General features: G+C 43.9%; 1 protein-coding gene across 1 annotated transcript; it reads left to right on the forward strand.

Annotated features, from left to right (window-relative positions):
• Positions 1-325: 325 nt before the first annotated feature.
• Positions 326-21,164, forward strand: lama1 (laminin, alpha 1). The gene is made up of 64 exons (XM_029529068.1): positions 326-383; positions 2,021-2,191; positions 2,375-2,487; positions 2,598-2,649; positions 2,751-2,941; positions 3,273-3,452; positions 3,541-3,630; positions 3,715-3,832; positions 3,928-4,106; positions 4,268-4,361; positions 4,487-4,644; positions 4,741-4,881; positions 5,032-5,190; positions 5,302-5,403; positions 5,496-5,707; positions 5,987-6,098; positions 6,215-6,325; positions 6,438-6,565; positions 6,672-6,758; positions 6,835-7,046; positions 7,415-7,521; positions 7,824-8,004; positions 8,166-8,302; positions 8,385-8,618; positions 8,817-8,960; positions 9,278-9,457; positions 9,559-9,744; positions 9,837-9,964; positions 10,096-10,219; positions 10,578-10,718; positions 10,814-10,932; positions 11,037-11,126; positions 11,204-11,397; positions 11,510-11,652; positions 11,742-11,840; positions 12,060-12,171; positions 12,253-12,409; positions 12,499-12,550; positions 12,868-12,984; positions 13,077-13,240; positions 13,834-13,972; positions 14,064-14,166; positions 14,341-14,457; positions 14,549-14,739; positions 14,816-14,962; positions 15,323-15,466; positions 15,672-15,805; positions 16,263-16,434; positions 16,516-16,640; positions 16,774-16,924; positions 17,007-17,151; positions 17,262-17,403; positions 17,495-17,609; positions 17,867-18,019; positions 18,103-18,260; positions 18,338-18,532; positions 18,626-18,809; positions 19,066-19,172; positions 19,339-19,528; positions 19,893-20,042; positions 20,168-20,321; positions 20,403-20,536; positions 20,657-20,870; positions 21,010-21,164. Exons 1-64 carry the CDS (start codon positions 326-328, stop codon positions 21,162-21,164), a joined length of 9,096 nt encoding a protein of 3,031 aa, XP_029384928.1.
• The last annotated feature ends 1,897 nt before the right edge of the window (positions 21,165-23,061 follow it).

Here is a 23,061-nt window from a genome sequence, read left to right on the forward strand (position 1 = left end):
ATGTTTTATGATTCAACAGCTATTCATTGATAAAGGAACAGGGCCTGACCCTATTACTGGGTCACTTGGTACAGTCCACCCTCCCCCCTAACCCCGTATTCCATTGAGCAGAATGAATGAGAAAAAGAGGGGCAGAGTCATTGTTGCGTTCCAGCACAGACTCTGCAGCAACACATTCCTCTGAAGCAGATTTATTCTGCCAGTTTATACTGGTTCAGCTGCGCCAAGAGCTGGAGCTCCATCTGACTCCAGTCACTACTGACTTAACTTAGTTTGGTCCCGGTTTTACTGCAGCATAACTCCAATTGAACTGGTGTCTGCAGAGATGAAGTTGCTTTTCTTACTACTCCTGATGGATCAAACTGCAGCTCAGCAGCAGAGAGGTGAGACACTTTTCTTCTTTTTCCTGACTCTTTCCTTAGTTCTGCAGGAATATTTTCAGACACATCTGTAACTGTAACTTAACTCTGTGCTCTGTGACCTCATCAACATGTCATCTTATCAAACTAATCAAAGTTGTATTCGGACATTTCCTCCTCAGTGGTCATTAATGTAAAGGTATCTGAAATATGTCTTTGTGTGACTGAATCACACAAATGGATTTTATCTACAGATCTGCATAAATTCACCACTTTATTAAATAGTCTGTACCTCAGATAACCATTAGCTCTGCTAGCTGTTAACCATGTGTGTGTTTGGGGGGGGGGGGTCTGGAGACTCACTGTTTTACCATTGATCAAGAACAGCTGAGTGTGAGTGTGATCAACATATTGATCGTCTGCAGACAGACAGACAGACTCAGTCTCCTGCTGGGAAACAGCCAGCAGCCTGTGAGTGTCTCTGTGTGTGATAATTAGCGTTAATAATCACACTCCACCCTCTTCCTCTCTCCCACCCTAAAACCTCCCCCAACAGTCCCACAGTCTCTGTTAAGTAAGAGTGTGTGTGTGTTGGGGGAGGTGTCAGAGGTCATTTTGCACATCAACATGACTTGTGAGTGAGTGAATGAATGAATGAGTGAGTGAGTGAGTGAGTGAGTGAGTGAGCGTGTGTGCATGAGAGGACAGAGACCACCCAGTTGATGTTATCACAGGTCCACAGCTGATTACACACATAAATAATTAACATCTTTTTGTTTCATTGTATATGTTTGTTTCCTTGGGTGCGTCTGTTTTACTCTGTGGTACAGTAATAAAAACTGACATCTGATCTAAAGTGTCAAAGTAAATGGATGAGTTTGGTCTGAGAGAGGCCTTACTGTTTGAGGTGAGGAAGAAGAAACAGACACAACAGAGTGATAAAGTGCGTTAAAGGGCAGAATCATGACCACACAAGGTTGGCCTGAGACCTTGGAGAAATAAAACCAAGACAAAACCAAAAACTCTGTTTTCATATAACAGAGTTATGTTTTTATATAAGAGATAAACTCTGTTTATCTCTTATTATATGTGATGTCATCTGTGATTAATGGTCAGTCATCAAAGAGGTTAACCGTTCACCTTGAGTTACAGAGAAACTTGAGTTACATCAATCAACAGTTGTTTGGACTTTCTGTGTGTCTGTGTTCACAATTTTCTTATATGAAATAATCTTAAATGGATTTCACTCTAAGTATCGCATGATCACAAACTGCAGGGAAACATGTTTAACAAATAAACAGAAGAGTAGGAATCACAGCTGGAGAGCAGCACCTGAATGAACACTTACTTCTTTGACTCTAATTGTGACTCTGACACTACTAAGACATTAAAACATTTCTCCGAAAAACATCAGTAAACTTTCTTCAGAAAAAGGTGTATTTATTTCTTCTTGTTTCAGTTTGAATTCATTTTCTTTCATTTTTCTTTTTTTTTTTACATTTATTCAACATCATGAACTGAATAGCATGTTCTGACTCATGGTCACATCATCACATATTGTCTCTGACTCATGAAGTGAAAAATAACTATTCTTTACCTGCTGGAACATGAGTAAGGTTTAGATGTGCTGTGGTGCTGACAGTCATCTGGTTTTGTTTCAGGACTGTTTCCAGCCATCTTAAACTTGGCCAGCAATGCACTGATCAGCAGTAATGCCACATGTGGAGAACCAGCACCTGAAGTTTACTGCAAACTTGTTGAACATGTTCCAGGACGAAAAATCAAGAACCCGCACTGTCCCAAATGTGATGCCAACTCCATCTTGTCTAAAGGTGACACAACAGAACTAAAACCTCACTATTCACTGCAGTCGTAATATTTAGTAGTAATAGTTGTAGGAGTATTAGTAGAGGTTATTGTTTGTAGAAGTTAGTTGTATTTGTTATTTTAGGAGTAGTAAGCCAAGGTTCTTGTAGTTAGCAGTTGTTAATTGTAACCATCCGTGTTTACTTTAGAACGTCATCCGATCAAAAACGCCATTGATGGGACAAACCAGTGGTGGCAGAGTCCAAGTATAAAGAATGGACGACAGTTTCATTGGGTTACTATCACACTAGACCTCAAACAGGTAAAACAAGGACACACCAATGCGCACACACACTTGCCATGTCTTACCAGCAGGGACGCTCGTTGTTTAACATCTGTCGTATAAATATGGGTTGGGGTTTTTTTTTACAGATTTTTCAAGTCGCTTACATCATCATCAAGGCAGCGAACTCTCCACGTCCAGGTGAGAGCTGTCTGTATGTCACCTGTGCTGTTATCAGCACTTCACACCTCACACGTTTCTCTGTCCATCTGACCTGTCTGTCTGACCTTTCTGTGTTTAAGGTAACTGGATCCTGGAGCGCTCTCTGGATGGCGTGACCTTTGACCCCTGGCAATTTTACGCCATCAGTGATTCTGAGTGTTTGACACGTTACAATATCACACCAAGACTTGGACCGCCAACATACAAGAGTGACACTGAAGTCATCTGTACGTCGTACTACTCGAGACTGAACCCGCTGGAGCATGGAGAGGTGAGATTTTCTCTTCTTCTCTCACTCACTTGAATGCAACTTGCTTTATTGGGATGACACCATACAATACAATCTTGCTAAAGCATATTTACACAAACTTTACAATTATTCAATTATAATTCAAATAATAACTGCTGACTATGTAATCACAGCATCACGGTTTGAATCCAGCTAAAGGACCTGTACTGCAGCTCATTCCCCTCTCTCGCTCCCTATTTGCTGTCGGCCTCTCTGCCAATTACTGACTAAGATGAAGGCAAAAAAAAACCCCAACAATAAATCTGAAAAATATATGTTGTATGTCTCTCCTTTTCAACTGTTTGTCTGTCAGATCCACACCTCTCTCATTAACGGGCGGCCCGGTGCAGATGATTTGACCTCGGACCTTCTCAGCTTCACATCAGCTCGTTATATTCGACTGAGACTTCAGCGAATCAGAACTCTAAATGCTGACCTGATGACACTGAGCACCCGTGATCCACGAGATATTGACCCCATCGTCACCCGGAGGGTGAGAGAGGCAGAGAGTTCTTCATGGTTTAATTTATGTCACATGATCAACATGTTTCAATGTGTTGAATATTGTTGTTCTTTCTCAGTATTATTACTCGATTAAAGATATCTCTGTGGGCGGGATGTGCATCTGTTACGGACACGCTCAGAGCTGCCCTCTTGACCCAATTACCAAGGTAAAAACGTTGTTCTGCTCACAATCACCTGTACAGTGTTCAGCGAGTTAATGAAACTGTGTGTCTCTGTATTTGTGTGTACAGAAGCTGCAGTGTGTGTGTGAACACAATACCTGTGGAGAGAACTGTAACAAGTGTTGCCCAGGTTACCACCAGAAGCCATGGCAACCAGGGACTATCTCTGAAGGAAACACCTGTGAAAGTAAGAGACTGGATGGACTGAGTGGACTTTCTCACCTGTATGACTCTCACCTGTCTGACTTTCACCTGTCTGGCTCTCACCCGTCTGACTCTCAGAGTGTAACTGTCATAACAAGGCCGAGAACTGTTTCTACAACCAGACAGTGTCTGAACTCTCTCTGAGTTTGAACTCCCAAGGCCTTTATCAAGGAGGTGGAGTTTGTATCGACTGTCAGCAAAACACAGCTGGCATCAACTGTGACGCCTGCACAGATGGATTCTACCGACCTGCTGAGGTACACACAAATACTCTCCTGGTATTTTCAGTTTGGTCAAGACCTGCTCTATATGTAAAGTGCCTTGATATAAATTTAAATTTAATTCAATTTAAATTTAATTCAATTTAATTTGATTTACAAGTTTGCAGGACTGAATATGTGTGTGTGTGTGTGTGAAGGTTTCCCCATATTCAGACTCGCCCTGTGTGAAGTGCAACTGTGACCTGAGAGGATCGAAGTCTTCTGTCTGCACCAGAGATGGCACACAGACAGGTCTGATCTTACTAATGGTACTGCTTTTGCTGTGTGTTATTTATTTATTTATGTGTTTGTATACAGCAGTTAAAAAAATTGATTGCATTTGTGAATGTGTGTCCAACATTTATGTATTGGTTCAGGTATGTCTGCAGGTCAATGTGAGTGTCACGAGGGTTTCGCTGGTCGACAGTGTGATCGTTGTGCATTTGGCTACAGAGATTTCCCTCAGTGTGTTCGCTGTGAGTGTAACCTCTCGGGCAGCATCAACACAGACCCCTGCAGCCCGTGCATCTGCAAGGTAAACTGGGGAGGGTGCCACCTATCACTGAAATCTCTCCTCCTCTCTGACACTTCACCTGTTCACTAATTACTTTTTCTGTCATGCCTTCCTCAGGTGAATGTTATGGGAGCTCACTGTGATCTGTGTAAACCAGGTTTCTACAACCTGCAGGAGAAAAATCCACTTGGCTGCACTGACTGTTTCTGTTTTGGTGTGTCTAATGTCTGTGAGAGCTCCACCTGGTCCACAGCTCAGGTAACACACTTGTTAACAACTAACACACAAGCATACACATAAACTTGTTTTCCAGGTAACATGCTGGCTGCTGTGCACATACATACTCGAATTCATGTAACACATCAGTGTATCATAATTTGTAACTATTTCTTTTTTTTTTTAATCCAGGTCTTTCAGTCTGATGCTTTGCTCCGCCCCTCTCAGTTTCTCCACACTCCATCCCTCTTCCATAGCAACGACCTCCCCATCCAGAGCAACATCTCATCCGGTCACACCCATCAACAAGTTCTGTCATGGACAGCACCCGATAGCTTCCTCAGTAACAAGGTTGGTTTCCATTTCCATATCTGCACAGAATGCAAGTGAACAGCAGTGCCACTTCCTTTATTTTTCTGTCTGACATTATTTCTCTTTCACTTCCTGCATGTCCATTTTTAGCTGGTGTCTTATGGAGGGTACCTGAATTATTCAGTGGTCTATGACATCCCATTGGACAACGAAGACCATTCTCTCCCCATCCACTCTGACATTATCATTGAGGTAAGAAAAAATGTCATGTAAAAAAACTACAATTACACCGTCTTTAAGAAAAACACACAGACTGATCTGATTTGATCTGGACTCAACTTCAGGGTAATGGCCAAGTTCTTCGCTTCCCATCTCTTCATCTGTTTCTCTCTCCACTGGCTGAGCGCTTCGTTGCCGTGGCGTTGGTTCCACAACAATTTGTGGATGATCAGACAGCTGTTCAAGTCACCCGTGACGACCTGATGTTGGTGCTTGCTGACATAACATCTCTAAGGATCAGAGTTCACCTGAACGCCTCTGCAGAAGGGCCAATACGGTAAGAGAAAGCAATCCTCAAAAAAAGCCCTTTAATACTATGTCATGACATTAGTAACTGAAGAAAAACCTAGAACAAACAGGACCAGGAGGTAGAGCTGAAAGACTTGCTCAGATGTCACTGAGGAGGGTAAACACCTTTGATTCTGGAGGACTGATGTTTATCCACTCTGGTTTATGTGAACAGAGTCCACCAGATGTCTGATGCAGGCCCAGGTCTGGTTCTGTGGAGGACCATTATTCTTCTTAAATGAAACTCATGACTCTGTCTGTTCCTCAGTCTCCGGTCAGTATCTCTGGATGTTGCTGACTCGGCCTCATTGTCTGGGCTCCATGCAGTTGCAGTGGAAACATGTGAATGTCCATGGGGCTACAGTGGCGCTTCCTGTGAGGTTAGTGCTTCACTTTTTACAACTGACTGACTGTGTGTTTCTTCCTCTGTCTGCTGGGTGCATGTTCACCTGTATGTGTCATATGTGTGTGTGTTCATCTGTGTTTTGTCTTGTAGGCCTGTCTTTCAGGTTTCTTCAGAGTGGGCGGAGTCTTGTTTGGAGGGAACTGTCTGCAATGTGAGTGTAATGATCATGCATCAGACTGTGACATCAGTGGAGTTTGTTTGGTGAGTTTCAACACCCACAGACAACAACAACCTGTCTTTTTCTTTTACCCATCTCTGTGCATGACTTGTCTGTCTCTGACCTGTCTCTCTCTCTCACCTGTCGGTCTCTCAGGATTGTAACCACAACACCACAGGTCCTCACTGCAATCAATGTCTCCCTGGTTTCTATGGCAATTCCACTGAGGGAACAGAAGAAGACTGCCAGTTGTGTCCATGTCCTCTGACAGTACCATCCAACAGGTAACGCTCATGATCCAAAACAGTAAACTTAATTCATTCACACGACTCATTTGCTGAGATTTAATGGTTACAGACTAAACATCTGTGTGTGTGTGTGTGTGCTCAGTTTCAGTCCCACTTGTCTCCTGGAGGTTTCAGGTGCGGTGGCATGTGACCAGTGTCAGGATGGATACACAGGGACCAACTGTGAGAGGTAACAACACATTAGGCTGCTAGAGAATCAGAGGACAGGTGGACCTGGTGTAACATCTGTATGTCCGTCTCTCCAGGTGTGCCAGTGGTTACTATGGTAACCCTCAGGTGGTGGGTGGGACCTGTGTTCGCTGTGAGTGTAACGGCAATGTCAATATCAGCGAAGCAGGGCACTGCGACACTGTCACTGGGGAGTGTCTGCATTGCCTTGGCAACACAGGTGGAAGACACTGTGAGATCTGTCAGTCTGGGTACTATGGAGACGCTGTGAGCAACAAGGATTGCCAGGGTGAGACACACTTACCTGATGTGACATCACATGTTTTATGGACTGACATTGTTGAGGTCCTGCAGAGCCCGAATAAACACACACACATACACACACACAAACACACGTTGATCTTTTACAATCCTGATTAGATTATACCTCTGACGTCTGTTTTTACTGTGATATGGTTGTTTGTTTGTGTACAGTATATGTGCTTCATTCTTTGAGGCACACAGATTTAATTTTATCGGCTTGAGGTCATCAAAGCTCAGCCATGTCAGCTCCACCTTGAACACAGAAGCAAAGACTCGAGACATCTAGTTCTGAGAAATGCTGAGACCAAAAAGGAGCCTAATGGTTGGTGGGATCTCTCTCTCACTCCTTCATAGACTGTGGCTGTGATGTCAGAGGGGCCCTCTCCAGTGTCTGTGATGTCACAACAGGTCAGTGTTCGTGTTGGGAAAACGTGACTGGACGCACCTGCGACCGCTGCCAGGTAAGATACACACAAACACGCAAAGATGCACCAGTTGACGTTTAGTCTAGTCATCAATCCAGAGGTCACCTTTTAACCGGCGGTTTAATATTCGAATGGCAATATGAATCAGTTAAAAGAGATTGTGTTTTTTAATTCTTGTAACTCTGATGAGGAACAATATTCTACATAAACTCAAGTAACATAATTATGATTAGAGCTAAACATGTATTTACTGCCCTGCAGTTCTATCGACGTACGCAATGTACAGAGAAGGCACTGTGAGGATGCTGCTATTTTGGTGAATTTTCTTCATATTTCAGTCGGGGTTCTTCGGGCTGCAGAGTGGGCAGAGCTGCCAGGCCTGCAGCTGCAACCAATTAGGATCTGTGTCTGAGTCTTGTAATGATGAGGGCCATTGCCAGTGCTTGGAGGGTGTGGGCGGACCCAAGTGTGACCACTGTAGTCATGGTTACTATGGATTCCATGAGAGTGGTTGTACAGGTAAATTAACAGAATAGATAGCCGCAGTGTGGTTGCTGATTGGTAACCATATTTTTCGCACTATAAGGCACACTTAAAATCCTTAAATTTTCTCAAAAAACAGTACTAACTCAATACAGTATTTTCCCCACCTGTGACTGACTATGGTTTGTTCTTTTCAGCTTGCAACTGTGGTCACACTGGTGGAAACTGCAACCCCGAGAGTGGGGAGTGTACCTGCCCTGCTCACACAGAAGGGGACACCTGTGACAGGTGTGAGGCAGGTTACTGGGGTCACAACCCAACTACAGGCTGCAAGGTACACACACAAATGCACACACACACACACGTGCAGAGAGACTCCTGTAACCTGTGACTCTAATTCCTCTCACTCTTTTCAGCCTTGTTCATGCAGTTCAGCTGGCAGCTCCAGCCCTCAGTGTGATATAACCAATGGACAGTGTGACTGCAGAGATGCATTCTCTGGGACGTCATGTGATCAGTGTGACACTGGTTACCATGGTTACCCCACATGCTTAGCATGCGGCTGTGATATAGCAGGAACAGAGGAGATGTTCTGCAACACAACACTGGGATTGTGCAACTGTAATCTCACTGGAAAGTGTGTGTGCAAGGTAAAGTGTTAATGTGTCTGTTGGTGTGCAGTTTCCCTTTGTTGCTGCCAGAGGCCACGAAACAATCATTTCCTTGACTTGTACTTAATGACAAAAAATGTTTTGTTGTTTCAACACAGTCAACATAAGGACCTGATCTGATCAGATTTGGAACAGCTCACCTGTTTTTAATCGGGGTGTGTGATTGTGTGTATTCAGACAGGTGTGTCGGGTCAGCGTTGTGAGGAGTGTGTCTCTGGTTGGTTCGGTTTGTCATCTGTGAATCCAGATGGCTGCTCTCAGTGTTTCTGTTCAGGACTTAGCCAAGACTGTGAGGAGGGGGGAGGACTCACAAGAGTACCTGTGAGTGCATATACTACAAATACACAACAACACATACACACAAGAAGCTCAGAGGAATTAGAGAAGTACCTGTGAGAAAGGTTAGTTGTACTCACACATTGCACTCCATACATGACAATGTAGTGCACACATAGATCCACTGCAACATGAAAACCAGTCATAGATTTTATTATTGTGCTCCAATATTATATACACTGTACGCCACTACAAATAATTAGGTACACCCAGTTTGATACAACAATGCAACAACTGCAGTTTCCTGTGGAAATACAACAATCTGTGTCTCTCTCCCTCTCTCTTCATCTTCCATGCCACAGATCACCCTAGATCACCATCCTGCTCTCTTATCATTGGTTAGTCAGTTGAACCTGCAAGGTATAGTATCTGGAGTTTACCAGCAGGGTGGCGACATGCTGCTCGATACCCGGCAGCTGAACATTAGTAGACTGGCTGGCCCGCTATATTGGAGACTGCCCCCCCAATTCGAAGGCAGCCAGGTACAACCAACTGATGCACCTGAGGACACTGAAACCTGTGAGGTTTTATGGCGTAATTGTAAATGATGACATTGATGTCTTGCTTTCTCTGTTCTCTGTAGCTCTTGTCATATGGTGGGTTACTCTCTTACATCACCACTTTCTACGCTGAGGACAGTTTGGGACTGTCCAATCAGGAGCCTCAGGTGCTTATGAGGGGTGGCACTATGAGGAAGCTCGTTATATACACTGACATGGTTGCTCCTAAGAACGGTATCAGGACTCATCATGATATCAGGATGATGGAGGTAGGACTTCACGAAAAATCTGAGGAAATGCTTTCAACTGAAACCTGTGACATTGAATATAATGTGTGTGTGCGCGCGCGCGTGTGTTACAGCATAAATGGAAGTACTTCAACTCAGTGTCAGAGAAGGCAGTAAGTCGCACTGACTTCATGTATGTCCTCAGTAACATCCAGTACATCATCATTAAGGCTTCGTATGGGAATCGACTGCAGCAGAGCAGGTACTTTCCAAAAAATCACTGATCACTGCAGCCTCTGGCGATATTCACAGGAACATTCAGTCTGCTAATAATGCTGGTGATGTGAAAGCGGTTGGGTCCATGTCGTTTCTTGTGTGCGTTATTGTGTTAAGGATCTCAAATATCACCCTGGAAACAGCTATGGTGCTAGATGAGGGATCACAGGTTGAACGGAATGTGGCCAGATTGATTGAGTCATGCATCTGTCCAACTGGATACACTGGACTTTCATGTCAGGTAATGGGCCACCTGGATCATCACATCACCATAGCAACCAAAGAGACCACACTATTGCTATCGAAGCAGTGCAGGAGCTGATTCCATCAGTGTACTATCAATAAACCTGCAGTTATAACCAGTGTGATATATGCTATATAAACCTGTACAGGGGTTTGGCTTAGCTGATAAGATTCAGAGTTAAAAGCTGCAGCAGTAAGTGATGGACGGTTAGGGTGGAGAGGGTTCAGGTGATGGAGAGGAGAACATACTGCAGCGATAATTACAGTCCATCTGAAATTCTCAGAAATCAAATCATATTCAGCAGCTCACTGTCTGTCTCTCTCTGACCTAACTCTGTTGACCTATATGCCTGCAGGAGTGTGCTGCAGGTTACTTCCGTCAGCCTCAGTCCGAGTTGTCTCTTCAGAGTCAGAAATCCTTGTTTGTTCGTCCTTGTGTTCGATGCCGCTGCAGCAACCACAGTAAATACTGTGACCCAGAGACTGGAGACTGTCAGGTACTAAGTAGTGCTAACTCAAACATGCTAACATACATGCATGGTAAACTGCCCTTGGGCATCAGAAAGTTATGCGTGTGTTTTCTGTTTTTCAGGACTGTCAGCATCACACCAGTGGGCGGAGCTGTGGGCAATGTGCCCGAGGGTATTATGGGAAAGTCAGTGGCTCTGTCAGTGACTGTTCGAAATGTGCCTGCCCCCTACAGGAGAACAGGTAACATTCATTATATTAAACAAGAACCTAGTGCTTCATTTGTCCAATTGACTAATTTGTTTGATTCTGTTTCCACATTTGAACTTTAATGTGAATCTGAGCAGCTTCAGTCCAACTTGCATCCCAGACGGAGCAGCGGGTGATTTCCGCTGCACCGCCTGTCAGACGGGACACGAGGGGAGATACTGTGAAAGGTGAATGGTGACGTCACTAACTCAGGTGTATGACTGCTGCTATGACATCACTCTTACTGTATGGCACTATTTTGCAGGTGTTCCATCGGTTACTATGGTAACCCCTCATTACCTAGCGGGAATTGTTCCCAGTGTAACTGCAGTCAGTGGGGGTCCCTCCACCCACTGTGTGATGCACTGACTGGACAGTGTCACTGTAAAACTGGGGTCAAAGGTCAGACATGTGACCATTGTGACAAGAGACACATTCTGCAGGCTGGAGAGTGTGTGTGTAAGTAAGAGCAACACACAAACACACACACACACACACACACACACCTACATATGCACATACACACATCTGTGTAACCAAAGGTGACTTGTGAGTTTGTTTTTGAATCCAGCATGTGACAATGAGTGCACTGGCGTTCTGCTGGACGATTTCGACACATTACACAACCATTTCCTGTCTGTCAACCTGAGTGGCATTGTCATGGCACCCTACCACCAGCTGGTCAAGCTGAAGAGCAAAGCACGAGAGATCATGGTACAAATACGCGGAAGCACGATGCTATGGTATCAGTGTGCTAGGATGTGGTTGACTCAGTACACTTGTTATCTGCTGTCCTTGTCCAGATGGATTTTTCAGCAAACCGATCTGCCCCTTTTCATCTGTCCAAACTAGAAGACAAGCTAAATCATTTGACCCATGACCTCAGTGCTTTACTGCAGAAGGTAGGCATGTTTTACTGTGTCTCAGGCTTATTAGACATTTTACCTTTCATGTTCACCTGCTTATGGGAAAATACACACTATTTGACTATTACACACAATATTTTGCAAACACAGAATATAGTATAAATCAGTGTAGCTCTAGTGTAGATTAGGTTAGGATTAAGACATCCTTTATACCTGCAAGGGATTGTGGGAGTTGACTATCTTCTGTTTGGCCAGGTCACACATATGTCCAACCACCTGGAGGAAGAAGACATGTCTGCCAATAAAAGCCTCTCCCAGGGCGCACTGCTTCTTGGGAGTGTCTGCAGTCTTCAGGAAAAAATTCAAGGTAAACAACAACAACAATCACCAAAGACTGCAACATTATTAATGTACCTCTAAGGCATAATGTGACTTCTGACTGTTCCAGAGCTGCAGAAGGACGTGGCGCTTCTGAACCAGACTACAGGTCTGGAGCTTGAATCAGCCAATCAAACTCATCTGCTGGAGGGGTTGGAGTTCATGTTGGAAACTATGAGAGCTGTCAATCTAACAGCTGCTCAAAAAGTAGCCAATCAGGAGCTCAGGTGTGTGATGAATTAATTTTGTAACAGTTCAGGTGATTCAGCTATTCAGGCCATAAAACGTCACAGGCTCTCTCTCTCTTTCTCTGTAGTCTGTCAGAGTCTCTTGTCCACTCAGTGGAGGGGGAGTTCCTGTCCAACAGGGTACAGGTGGACAACAGACTCCACCTCATCTCCACTTCCTTCATTGTTGCTATGGAAACACTGCAAAACACACACACAAACCTGAATGATGCTGCACAGCAAAACATTCAAGCACAAAATCTACTGGAAACGACACAAGCTCTGCTACATCAATACCAGGTAACACACTTATTACACACAAACACACCTATAGACAGGTAAAACACACACATGTATAGGCAAGTAACACGCACATTTGTAATGTGTGTGAGTGGAATCTAATTGACACACACATAACAGTCTGAACTCCCCTTCCCCTTTTGCCTCCACCCCTCCAGTCAAGCCATCAAAACCTGACTCTACAGTGTCTGTCTGTGGACAGACAGATGGAGGAGAGTCAGCTGCTGCTGGTCGACACCATCAGTCTGACTGAGGAATTAACAAACACCACTGCAGTAAGCTACACAAGACAGCAGTAATAATAAAAAATGATAATAATGACAGTAGTACAAACTAATATATGCTGGTTGCTTTCCGGGCTGCTCAGCAGGTGGAGGTCCTGTCCACTCAGCTGAATCAGTGGCGCCCCCTCTTGAGGAAACAGGTTGACAGTTTGGTTGGTAGACTGAAGATGACAGACGCTCTAGAGAATGTTTACCGTGCAGAAAGTCATGCCCAGCTGTTGCAGAGCCACGGCCACTCCCTGCACAGGTAAGTGTTTGTGTTCGCATGTGTATTTGTGTTTGCTTACTACAATGAAAGCATTGATAATAAAATAGGTATTTGTATAACAAGCAAAATCTACCATGGGACTACTATGACAACAAATGACTTTTCATGGACATGTATCACTGTGACACTGGCAAGCAACATATAGTATATATGTATTTTTTTGAATCAATTAAAAAAATTTATAAAAGTGAAAAAGAAATCATAAGCGTGGGTTCATTACTTAAATTTTTTCACCTTACATCGTAACAGCTTTATAGAAGCAAAAGCTCACATCAATCCATGGAAGGGACTTAGTAAAATAACAGGATGGACATGAAGCTCAGGTTAATGTCATTCAACAGCCCCACCCCCCCCAACAGTCTGGGCTGCTGTAGTGTAGTTGATGTGTGTCATACAATCCAGTTAGCGTCACATTGCAAAGATCTATCTCCTGCCCCACTTTACCCCCAGTTTTCATTTTCTGCCCCCGGGGCTGAATGACAGATGATGCCAATAATGGGGTCGTCCTTAGGTGACTCTCGTTCCATGGCCTGTTGTGAGCTATTGCCTAATCAATTTCTCTTCTTTACCAGCGCTCTGAGGTTGATGTGTAACACGTCCCAGAACGGAAGCAGATTGGTTCAGCTCGACAGCGACATCACAAAGCAAATTCACTCTGCACAGCAACTGGCCTTGATTGCCAATGTCTCCGCTTCCATCACTCTCAACTTGGTACTGATAAGTTCCATAACATGCAGACCTGTTACATGATTAGGTCACGTTCAACATAGGTTATTTTACACGTACATGTAATTTCTTTCAGACAGTCCAATCAGAGCAGCCGCTGTCAGATGAAGGTAAAGCCACACTTAACATCAGTTCTGCTGTCTTAAAGGAAAGTCTGGGAATCGACAAGACAGCCGAAGGTCTGTTTACCTGCATCTTTACCTATATGTCATTCAGACAAACTGCATCAAAAGTGAAAAGATTCATCAGCGTGTCAATCATTGATCTGCTCAGAGACACGATTCTCCTCATGTGAGTCTAAGCTGCAGATATTAAGAAGAGTCAAGCTTCATCACTCTATGTCTGCCCTCCAGGCCTACAGCAAAATGTCTCCATGATCACCAATAAACTGGGAGTGGTCAGAGAGAACATCTATAACACCACCCTGCTCCTCCGTCAGCCTATCGCAGAGCTACAGACCCTCTCAAACAGTGAGTGAGGCCTTTTATAACTGATCCAATGTGTTCATTGGTTGCTGTATTAATGATGTCATCATTGATATGAATGTTTATTTTCTGTCAGATTCATCCATATTGATGCAACAGGCACATTTTAAGGCTAAGATGGCACACTCTGGCCTGCACGTGGTGCTGCAGCAACTGCAGACACTCAAAGAGAAGCTGCAGGATTCTTCTTCTGTGGTCGAAAACACCAATACCACAGTGTGGGGGACCAACCAGCTGGTGACTCATACACACACTGCAGGTCTGTCAGCAACGTGTCTTCAGGCAGACCAAGTTTGATAAAAAAACATTTTCCTAACTCACTTCTCTGTGATTAGCCAATGAGGTGCAACAAAAGCTTGATGAGGCAGAGCATCGCACAGAACGTCTGATGGAGCGCATCAAGCCACTGAACATGCTGGGAGAAACTCTGAGTAGGAACCTGTCTGACATCAGAGAGCTGATCAACCAAGCTCGAAGACAGGCTGCATCGGTACATAAATGCAAAATTCGAAAAACACACTGCCTTTTCCCCCCAGTGAGATAATGTTTACCTGAAGATTGAAACAACAGGTGGCTTTGGTGGTTGAGTGATTAGAGTGCAGCACCCTGGGTTTGAATCTGGCTAGAGACCTTTACTGCAGGGTCTCCCTGTTTCCTATCTGCAAATACTAATTAAATAAAGGCTTCAAAAGCCCCAAAAATATAATAAAAATACTGAAATGCATCAGGTTTCAAGGAATGGATGGAAAGGATGGTGTATGGATTTTACATTAAATCCAGATACTGGATTTCTGAATGCTGACCAAGGTAGTGATGAGCTTGATGTTGGTGATTTTTACAATGTCATCAGATAAAGGTAGCGGTGCAGGCGGACAGAGACTGCGTTCGATCCTACAGACCTCAGGTTGAATCCAGTAACTTTAACACTCTGAGTGTGATAATGAAGACATCCAGTCCAGACAACCTGCTCTTCTACTTGGGCAGCAACAATACGGTACGAACACACACACATAATTATGTAAGCATGATTATCACCATGTTAACAGTGTTCGTTAACATAGTGGGTCGAAACAGTCTGATTTCATGGTCTGTGAGAAGACTGTCTCAACTCAGACTCTCAACAATCCCCGGGTTCTTGGGTTCAGCTGGTGGAGGTGTGGATTACTTTGTCACAGTGAATGCCTTTTTTGATTTCTCAGGTGGACTTCCTGGCTCTAGAGACGCATGCTGGGAAAGTGTCCATGGTCTGGGATGTGGGATCAGGTAGCACCAGATTGGAGCTTCCTGGAATAGACATCACTAACAACAGGTGGACCAGAATCAATGTTACTCGGTAATTACACACCGACACACTAATTACATGATCACTAATCATCACATGATACACACTGATCACATGGCTGAAGGTTAGCAGCAGCAGGTTGGGATGATTACAATTAGCAGAATAGGAGCCTGTCTTTGTATCAGTATTATGTAACATCAGCTAGCATTCATGTCTGTTCATGTCACTAATTACTTCTGTATGTTTTGCTTGCTCCCGAGCTCTCTCCACCTGCTCTCTGTGTCAAGAGCCTTGATGTAACTCTGTTGTGGTTTAGAACCGTATAAATAAATGTGATTACATAATGATAATAATAATAAATGTGTTACAAAGCAAATCTGCTTTGTAACAGTTAGTGAAGTTTAGCATCACTTAATAGTAGTTCCCATCAGTTACACAGGTAGTTGTAACTTTCATGTGCGATTTGACTTGATCATGTGATAATGTGATGATGTCGTGAAATTGGCAGGTTTGGGGCCCACGTCACTCTATCTGTCTATCAGCTAGAGTCAGACGGGTTAGGATTAGGGTTAACTCAACCCCTGCTTGCAGTCAAGGCAACATCACCAGGATCATCCCGAGTTTTAGACATCAACAGAAACACTGTGATCCACATCGGAGGACTGGGAGCTCACACTCAGGTAACTCAGGCAGCAGGTAAACAAGTGTACAGGTGATCTCAAGATTAAGTACAGGTGACAGCTCTGTTTATGTCATGGAAGAGCCCTGCAGCACTGAGGACCTCCACCTTCCAGGGCTGCCTGGGTGAAGCATCACTCAATGAGCGAAACATCGGACTGTGGAACTATGATAGCAGAGAGGGGGAGTGTGGAGGCTGTTTCAGCAGGTAAGAAAATAGTGCAGCTCTACTTCACCAACCTATTGGCCATGGATTCCTAGTTAAGCTTTGTTCAGAGTTAAACATACAGGTTTAAAGTGGAAGTACATTGTCTCTGTCTCTCCACCTGTCTGTCTCTTAGTCCCCAGGCAGAGGAAACCTCTTTCCACTTTGATGGATCTGGATTCTCATTGGTCCAGAAATCTCTGCGAGCGACTTCAACCTCCATTGTGCTGCTTTTTAAAACTCTGTCACCAGGCGGATTACTGCTTTATTTGGCTTCCAACAACACTGTATGACCCACTCGCACAACCACACACAAGCAGACACATTTGAAATGAAATTGACACCGTGACAACATCTCTCCTCTTGCAGAGAGACTTCCTGTCCATGGAGCTGGTGGGAGGGTGTGTCCGTCTGACCTTTGACCTTGGTTCAGGGGCATTGGTCCTGAATTCCAACAGAAAGTACAATACTGGAGTGTGGTATAAAATCACGCTACAGAGGAATAAACGCAAAGGTACAATAACACAGAGTTCTAACATCACATCATGGACTTTGAGGTAGCTGTGATATCGATCACTGACTAGACGGTTGCATGATAAAAATGTCCCGTTTGAACATCTGCAGGTTACCTGTCCATCATGGCTGCTGACCAATCTTCAGAAAAGGAGGTGCTGGAGGCAGAGTCTCCTGGGATGGCCTCCGACCTTAACCGCTCTGACCAAGATCCCATCTATATTGGTGGACTTCCATCCTCCCGACCAATCAGGTGAGCTTGTGGGTTCTTCTACACAGACTCACTCCCTTTACTCCAATAGTGACCAAAAGCATGTGGTACTCTGTCTTCATGTGGTTGTCAGGCGACAGGTTGTCTCCAGGTCCTACATCGGCTGCATTAAGAACGTGGAAATTGCACGGTCCAACTTCGACCTGCTGAGAGACGCATATGGAGTCCGAAAAGGCTGTGTCTTAGAGGTACGCGATGTAGAAATTTCTGTTAGTCAGTTAGAAAAGCAATAAACAGAGATGAAATCAAATCTTATTTATTTATAAAGCCCCAAATCATAACAAAGTTACACTTTACATGCAGAGCAGGTCTAGCAGGTCTGTCAAATGATTTAAAGAGACCAACAGATCCCCCCAATGAGCAGGAAAAAGGGGGTCAGTATATAAGCAATAATCACTGAGCGATCTGTGATTGGTAACCTTCACGCTGACTGATTGTCTCTCAGGCGGTGCGGAGTGTGTCAGTGTTGGCCGAAGGCTTCGTTCAGCTTACTCCTCCAGCATTTGGTCAGGAGACAGAGTTTCTCCTCTCCTTCTCCTCCAAAAACCAATCAGGCGTCCTGCTGGCAGCCTTCAGTGATGACCACTCCCACAGAAAGGTGAGTTTGAGAGACGCATCAGGTGCTCAGTGTGTGAACACAGTATGTTGTTGTTACTGAAACTTTTGTCTGCGTGTGTGTAGCATTTCCTGTCCGTTCACCTGGTCTCAGGTGCATTAGAGGCAGACTTTGGTGAGGCAGGTGGAGCAACTCGGAAAGTGACGATCATGAAACCTGATGGAGGCACCTTCAGTGACGGAGAGAAACACTCTGTGATTATCACCATCAACAGGAAGTACGGGTAACCATGGAAGCATAAAGCTTTGCCACTTGTGTTACATGACTGTCAGTCTCATTCATCCCACTCGTTTGTTTCAGGTCTCTCATCTTGCAGGTGGATGAGGATCATCTGAAGTCTGTCCCTCTGTTGCCAGGCGGATTCCCTCGCCTGTCTCCAGCTTCCTTCTTCATTGGAGGGCTGCCTACAGGTGGGGAATCCCGTCTACCAATCAGATTACGGCATTTATCCAGATGGTTCAGAGGCTGCATCCAGTACCTGGTGGTGGACAGAGCGTAAGTCTCACTCACACATACATACATATGCACAAGACACATAGTGCTTGGTTTCCCTGATTGGTTAAATATTTTAATTTGTTGCTGGTGCAGACTTGTTGACCTATCAGGAGCTGTGAAGTATGAGGGGGTGGAGCTGGACAGATGCCTATTGAAGAAAAGTGTCGGAGGGGTGGTGCTTCCTGATGACCAAGATGTAGAACCAACTTCTGACCCTGCCCGCCTATTTGTAGCCCCACCTACACACCTCAGTGCCCTCACTCCTGGAGTGCTAACGGTAATCAATGCATCTATTACTGATTATTGATGAATGCAATCAGTATGTATGTATGTAGTAGTATAATGCCTGTTGAGTCCATGTAAATCAATTTCCATTTCAGATTAAAATAACAAACATGTATATTATTCATTTATTTTCTTTATAATTCATTAAGAATTAATATCTGTAATTGCTAATATTATAGTTTTTTGTTAATTGATTGATATTGGTCGCTGATTATAAGTTTTGGGTCATATATCTGTATGTGATGCAGTGTGCTTCGGAGGTAGAGCCAAGTTTCCTACCATCGGCAGTTCAATTCGGTTCCTCCAAACACAGTCACATGACTTTCACTATCAACCCCGCTACTGTCAGGAAAAGGTGAGTTGTGTGAAAGAGGCGGCGTGGCTTCACAGAGCCAGTGTGAGTGTAGTTAGACTAAACCCCGCTCTCTGACGTGTCTGCTGTATCTTTTGTTGTGTTTATTTTATCATTGTTGTGACTTTGTTGTGTTGTCGTTGTGTTTGCTGTCGTCCCACCTCTTCAGCGTCTCGGTGAAGTTGTCGGTTCGAAGCCGGGCTCAGGATGGGTTGATCCTTCTCCTCTCTGACTTCAAACACATGGACTTCATCATCCTCAAGCTGATGCGTGGGAGACTCATAATGTCAGCTGACCTGGGAAAAGGCCCTGCCTCCATCACCTCAAATTTAACTGTTAATGATGGCGAGTGGCACAAAGTGAGTTCATGTATCTAAGTGAATGGACACACAGGAAACTTCTTTTTTCATATTTTAATCAGCAGTTACAGCAACAATTCTACAAGTCTGTGGTGTGATATCACAATCATGTACTGTGACATCAAAAATCTGTCAAATCTACGCCAAATCACCACAAGTCTGGAATGACATCACATCAGGTCTAAACAGTGAGATCACAAATCTTTGACAGAAATGACGGCTGTCATATAATTTCTAGTTATTAGTAATTTGAGCCCTAAAGTGGTTGTGATGTAAATGATGATGTCAGGCTGTGAGGTCTTATATCAGGACAAGCAGACAAACAAGAATAGAACTATATGTTTGCTGACTTTGTTACCTTCAGGTGAGTGTGGAAGTCAGTCGGCGGCTGGTGTCGGTCACGGTGGACGGACGGAGTTCGGACTCTGTGACAATTAAAGGGAACCAGCTGGACGTGGACAATAGACTGTACCTAGGGGGGCTACCTCACTCTTACACCCCAAGAAGGATCAACGTAGGACCATTTAACCTTTACCAAACCTTTAAATCGGATTCATACAGAAGACATTTTTTACATTGCTATGGTAACTGCTAACTCCAAGTCTAACGTGTCTGACCTGTTCTACCTGTGTCCCACAGGTGAGCAGCAGTATTCCAGGTTGTGTTCACTCTGTCAGTCTGAATGGAGCCATTTTAGATCTGACCAAGCCAGCCTCAAAGCATGATGTCACTTCCTGTTTCACCAAAGACCAGACTGGGAGTTACTTTAATGGCAGTGGCTATGCAGTCTTGAGTGAGTTCCAACTAAAACTCAGCTGCTGAATATCGATCAAGACTGATCAAACTCTTAACCCGTGTTTGTGTGTGTGCACAGTGCATGATGGGTATAAAGTTGGCTCAGACGTGTCTGTGACTCTGGAATTTCGAACAAGCCAGTCAGAGGGAGTGTTTCTAGGAATCAGCAGTGCAAAGGTCGATGCCATCGGACTGGAGATGATGGACGGACAGGTAATCAAAGACATACCTGAATGACTGTCTAAAGGTTAAAGGTCATCGGTCTGTAACATGCTAAAGGATTCATAACTCTTCATTGAAGACCTCATGTAAACAACCCTTGTTTTCCCTCAGGTGGTGTTTAATGTTAATAATGGGGCAGGGCGTGTGTCGGTGCAATCCATTGGTCAAGTCTTGTGTGATGGAGAGTGGCACCATCTGGTGGCCAGAAAAACCAAACATACCCTGAGACTAAGTGTGGATGGGCAGAGTTATACCACCACAAATCCCTACCCACAATCCACCTCTGCTGAAACCAACAACCCTGTCTACCTGGGAGGTTTTCCAGGTGAGAAGCTGATGTTGGTTGTTGAAACACATATGTGGTGTTCATGACTGATGGTAACCTGTCTCTCTCTCTCTCTCTGCCTCGCTCTTACTTGCCTCTTTCTTTTTTCATTTCTTTCTGACCTGTCTTTCTTCTATAGACGGGGTGAGACAGAACTGCCTGTCGATCAGCTCCAGGTTCCGAGGTTGTCTGAGGAACCTCAAGCTCATTAAGTCTCACCAGAGTGATTTTCTTGACCTGAGCTCTGCCCACTTCCTGGTGGGTGTCACGCCAAAGTCATGTCCCATTGCCTAACAACACCCAGCCTCTCTGATTGGACAGATGGTGGGGTTTTGAAACTGTGCTCTGTTTTATGCATGTGAATTATTAAAGATTATCTGGAAACAAATCTGATTCATTCACTGAACAGTGAGCATTCAGCAGGAATCAAAGAAGCTTCCTCTGGATGACTGGCACAAGAAGCTTCTCCGTTTACTATTAATGGACAAAATCAGACAAACTGACAAACATTAGTTAAAAAAAAGGAAGAAAAACCAGATTTGGATGTTGTCGTGGTTTTATTCTAGTTCAGTGGGTGAAGACATGAATTATGTAAAACATGGTCAGTTTCACCTGACACTAGGGGTGGTGGCCAGGTTGTTATACATCATTAGGGGGTGTGGCCAATGCACAATATCAAATAAATAAATGAAAAAAATCATTCATAACATCAACTTCAATGATGAGATGAGAAGATGGCACATTACTATTGCATTATGAGTGAATACAGAGCTGATGAACAGTGAGCAGTTACAGTGCTAGCATTCATGCTATTTTACATTTCAGACAGGAAATGGTTTCAGAATCAGAAAGCCAGAAGAGATGCAAACTGTTGGCTGAATGTTTCCTAAAGCTGCAATCTTTGTCATATAGTCAGGACCAAACACACCATAGTCAACCAGCCAGTCAGATTTCTCCATTAACTCACTGGAGAGTTGTGAGTGTTTGGGAGGCGCTTTGTCAATAAGAAAGTTAATGAAGTTCATTGATCAAAACAGCTGATATAAGGTCAACTATCTCTGGTTTTCTAGTTGCTATGGGAACATAATCCCATCATCACAGCAGTGATGCTTGTCAGTCCCTCTCCCTGTAGGTGTTTGACTTCAACATACATCAGTCCTTTTTGTCACAGATGTAAAAATCATGAAACTCGCTACTAAATCAAATACTATTGTTAAGCTAATGCTAAGTGAAGTTAACCCAGCTACTGAGAGACAGACAGGCACCGTGTGTGTTTGTGTCTACAGATGTACATGCATGTGTCTGTGTTTCGGCTGCAGTGTCTGTGTTGGCACTGTAGTCTGAACTTGGACTCCTGTGATCCCACAGCAGCATCAATCCTGAAAGAGAAACAGATACAGCAGTGAGACATGAAGGTGTATCTTCACGTCAGACCCTGAGATGGAGGTGCCCTCTACTGGTCACATTCTGCAAAAAACTTAGCCAAATATTCTTTGAGCACTTTTGAGCCGAATTCACTGTTGTCAGACCAATTGGTACATTTAGTTTTTCCTGGAAAAAAATAAAATGGCCACCAGAGGGAGCTTCTCATAATTAGAATTATCGTTATTGGCCAAGTATACATGTGCAAAAATGGAATTAGACTCCAGTTGAGCTTTGCTCCCAGTGTGCTGGAGTATACACAGAAACATAAAAAGTATATAAACTAAATAAAATACCAAATTAAGGTCAAAGTTAAAAAAAATGACTGTAAACGTAAAACACAGATAATTGAAAAACTATACAATAATTGAAACATTTGGGTTACTTTTACATAATTCTGTTAAAAAAAAAGTTAAAATCTGTCTCTGAACTAGGCAAAGCTAGGCCAGAGAACTGCATGCCCATGAGAATTAGCATGTTAGCATAAATACAATACAAGAAGCTTCAAAGCCACATCCAGGGTGTTAGTATAGCTTAGCATTTTCATGTCACCACTGTAAAATTTTTACGGATTTTGTAGTCAGGGGTTTTGAAATCTGACCTGATCCTGATCATCTTCATTGATCTATCATTGCTCAGCTGATTTGAATACGGTCATCATCATCATCATCTGATCCAGATCAAACTGATCATTGAGACAACAGCTGTTTCGCTAACTGTTGAGGGTCACATGATACAGGGCATGTATTCAATCAGGACACTCCCTCTC

Source organism: Echeneis naucrates, chromosome 20 (genome assembly GCF_900963305.1).
Source record: "Echeneis naucrates chromosome 20, fEcheNa1.1, whole genome shotgun sequence".
Lineage (NCBI taxonomy): Eukaryota > Metazoa > Chordata > Actinopteri > Carangiformes > Echeneidae > Echeneis > Echeneis naucrates.

Bases quoted from the DNA above. Each gene is read 5' to 3' on its own strand.
- lama1 (XM_029529068.1), top strand. From the start codon at position 326: ATGAAGTTGCTTTTCTTACTACTCCTGATGGATCAAACTGCAGCTCAG. The intron at 5,708-5,986 runs GTAAGAGAAAGC...TCTGTTCCTCAG, and splicing joins TCTGCAGAAGGGCCAATACG to TCTCCGGTCAGTATCTCTGG. The intron at 11,653-11,741 runs GTACAAATACGC...GTCCTTGTCCAG, and splicing joins GCAAAGCACGAGAGATCATG to ATGGATTTTTCAGCAAACCG.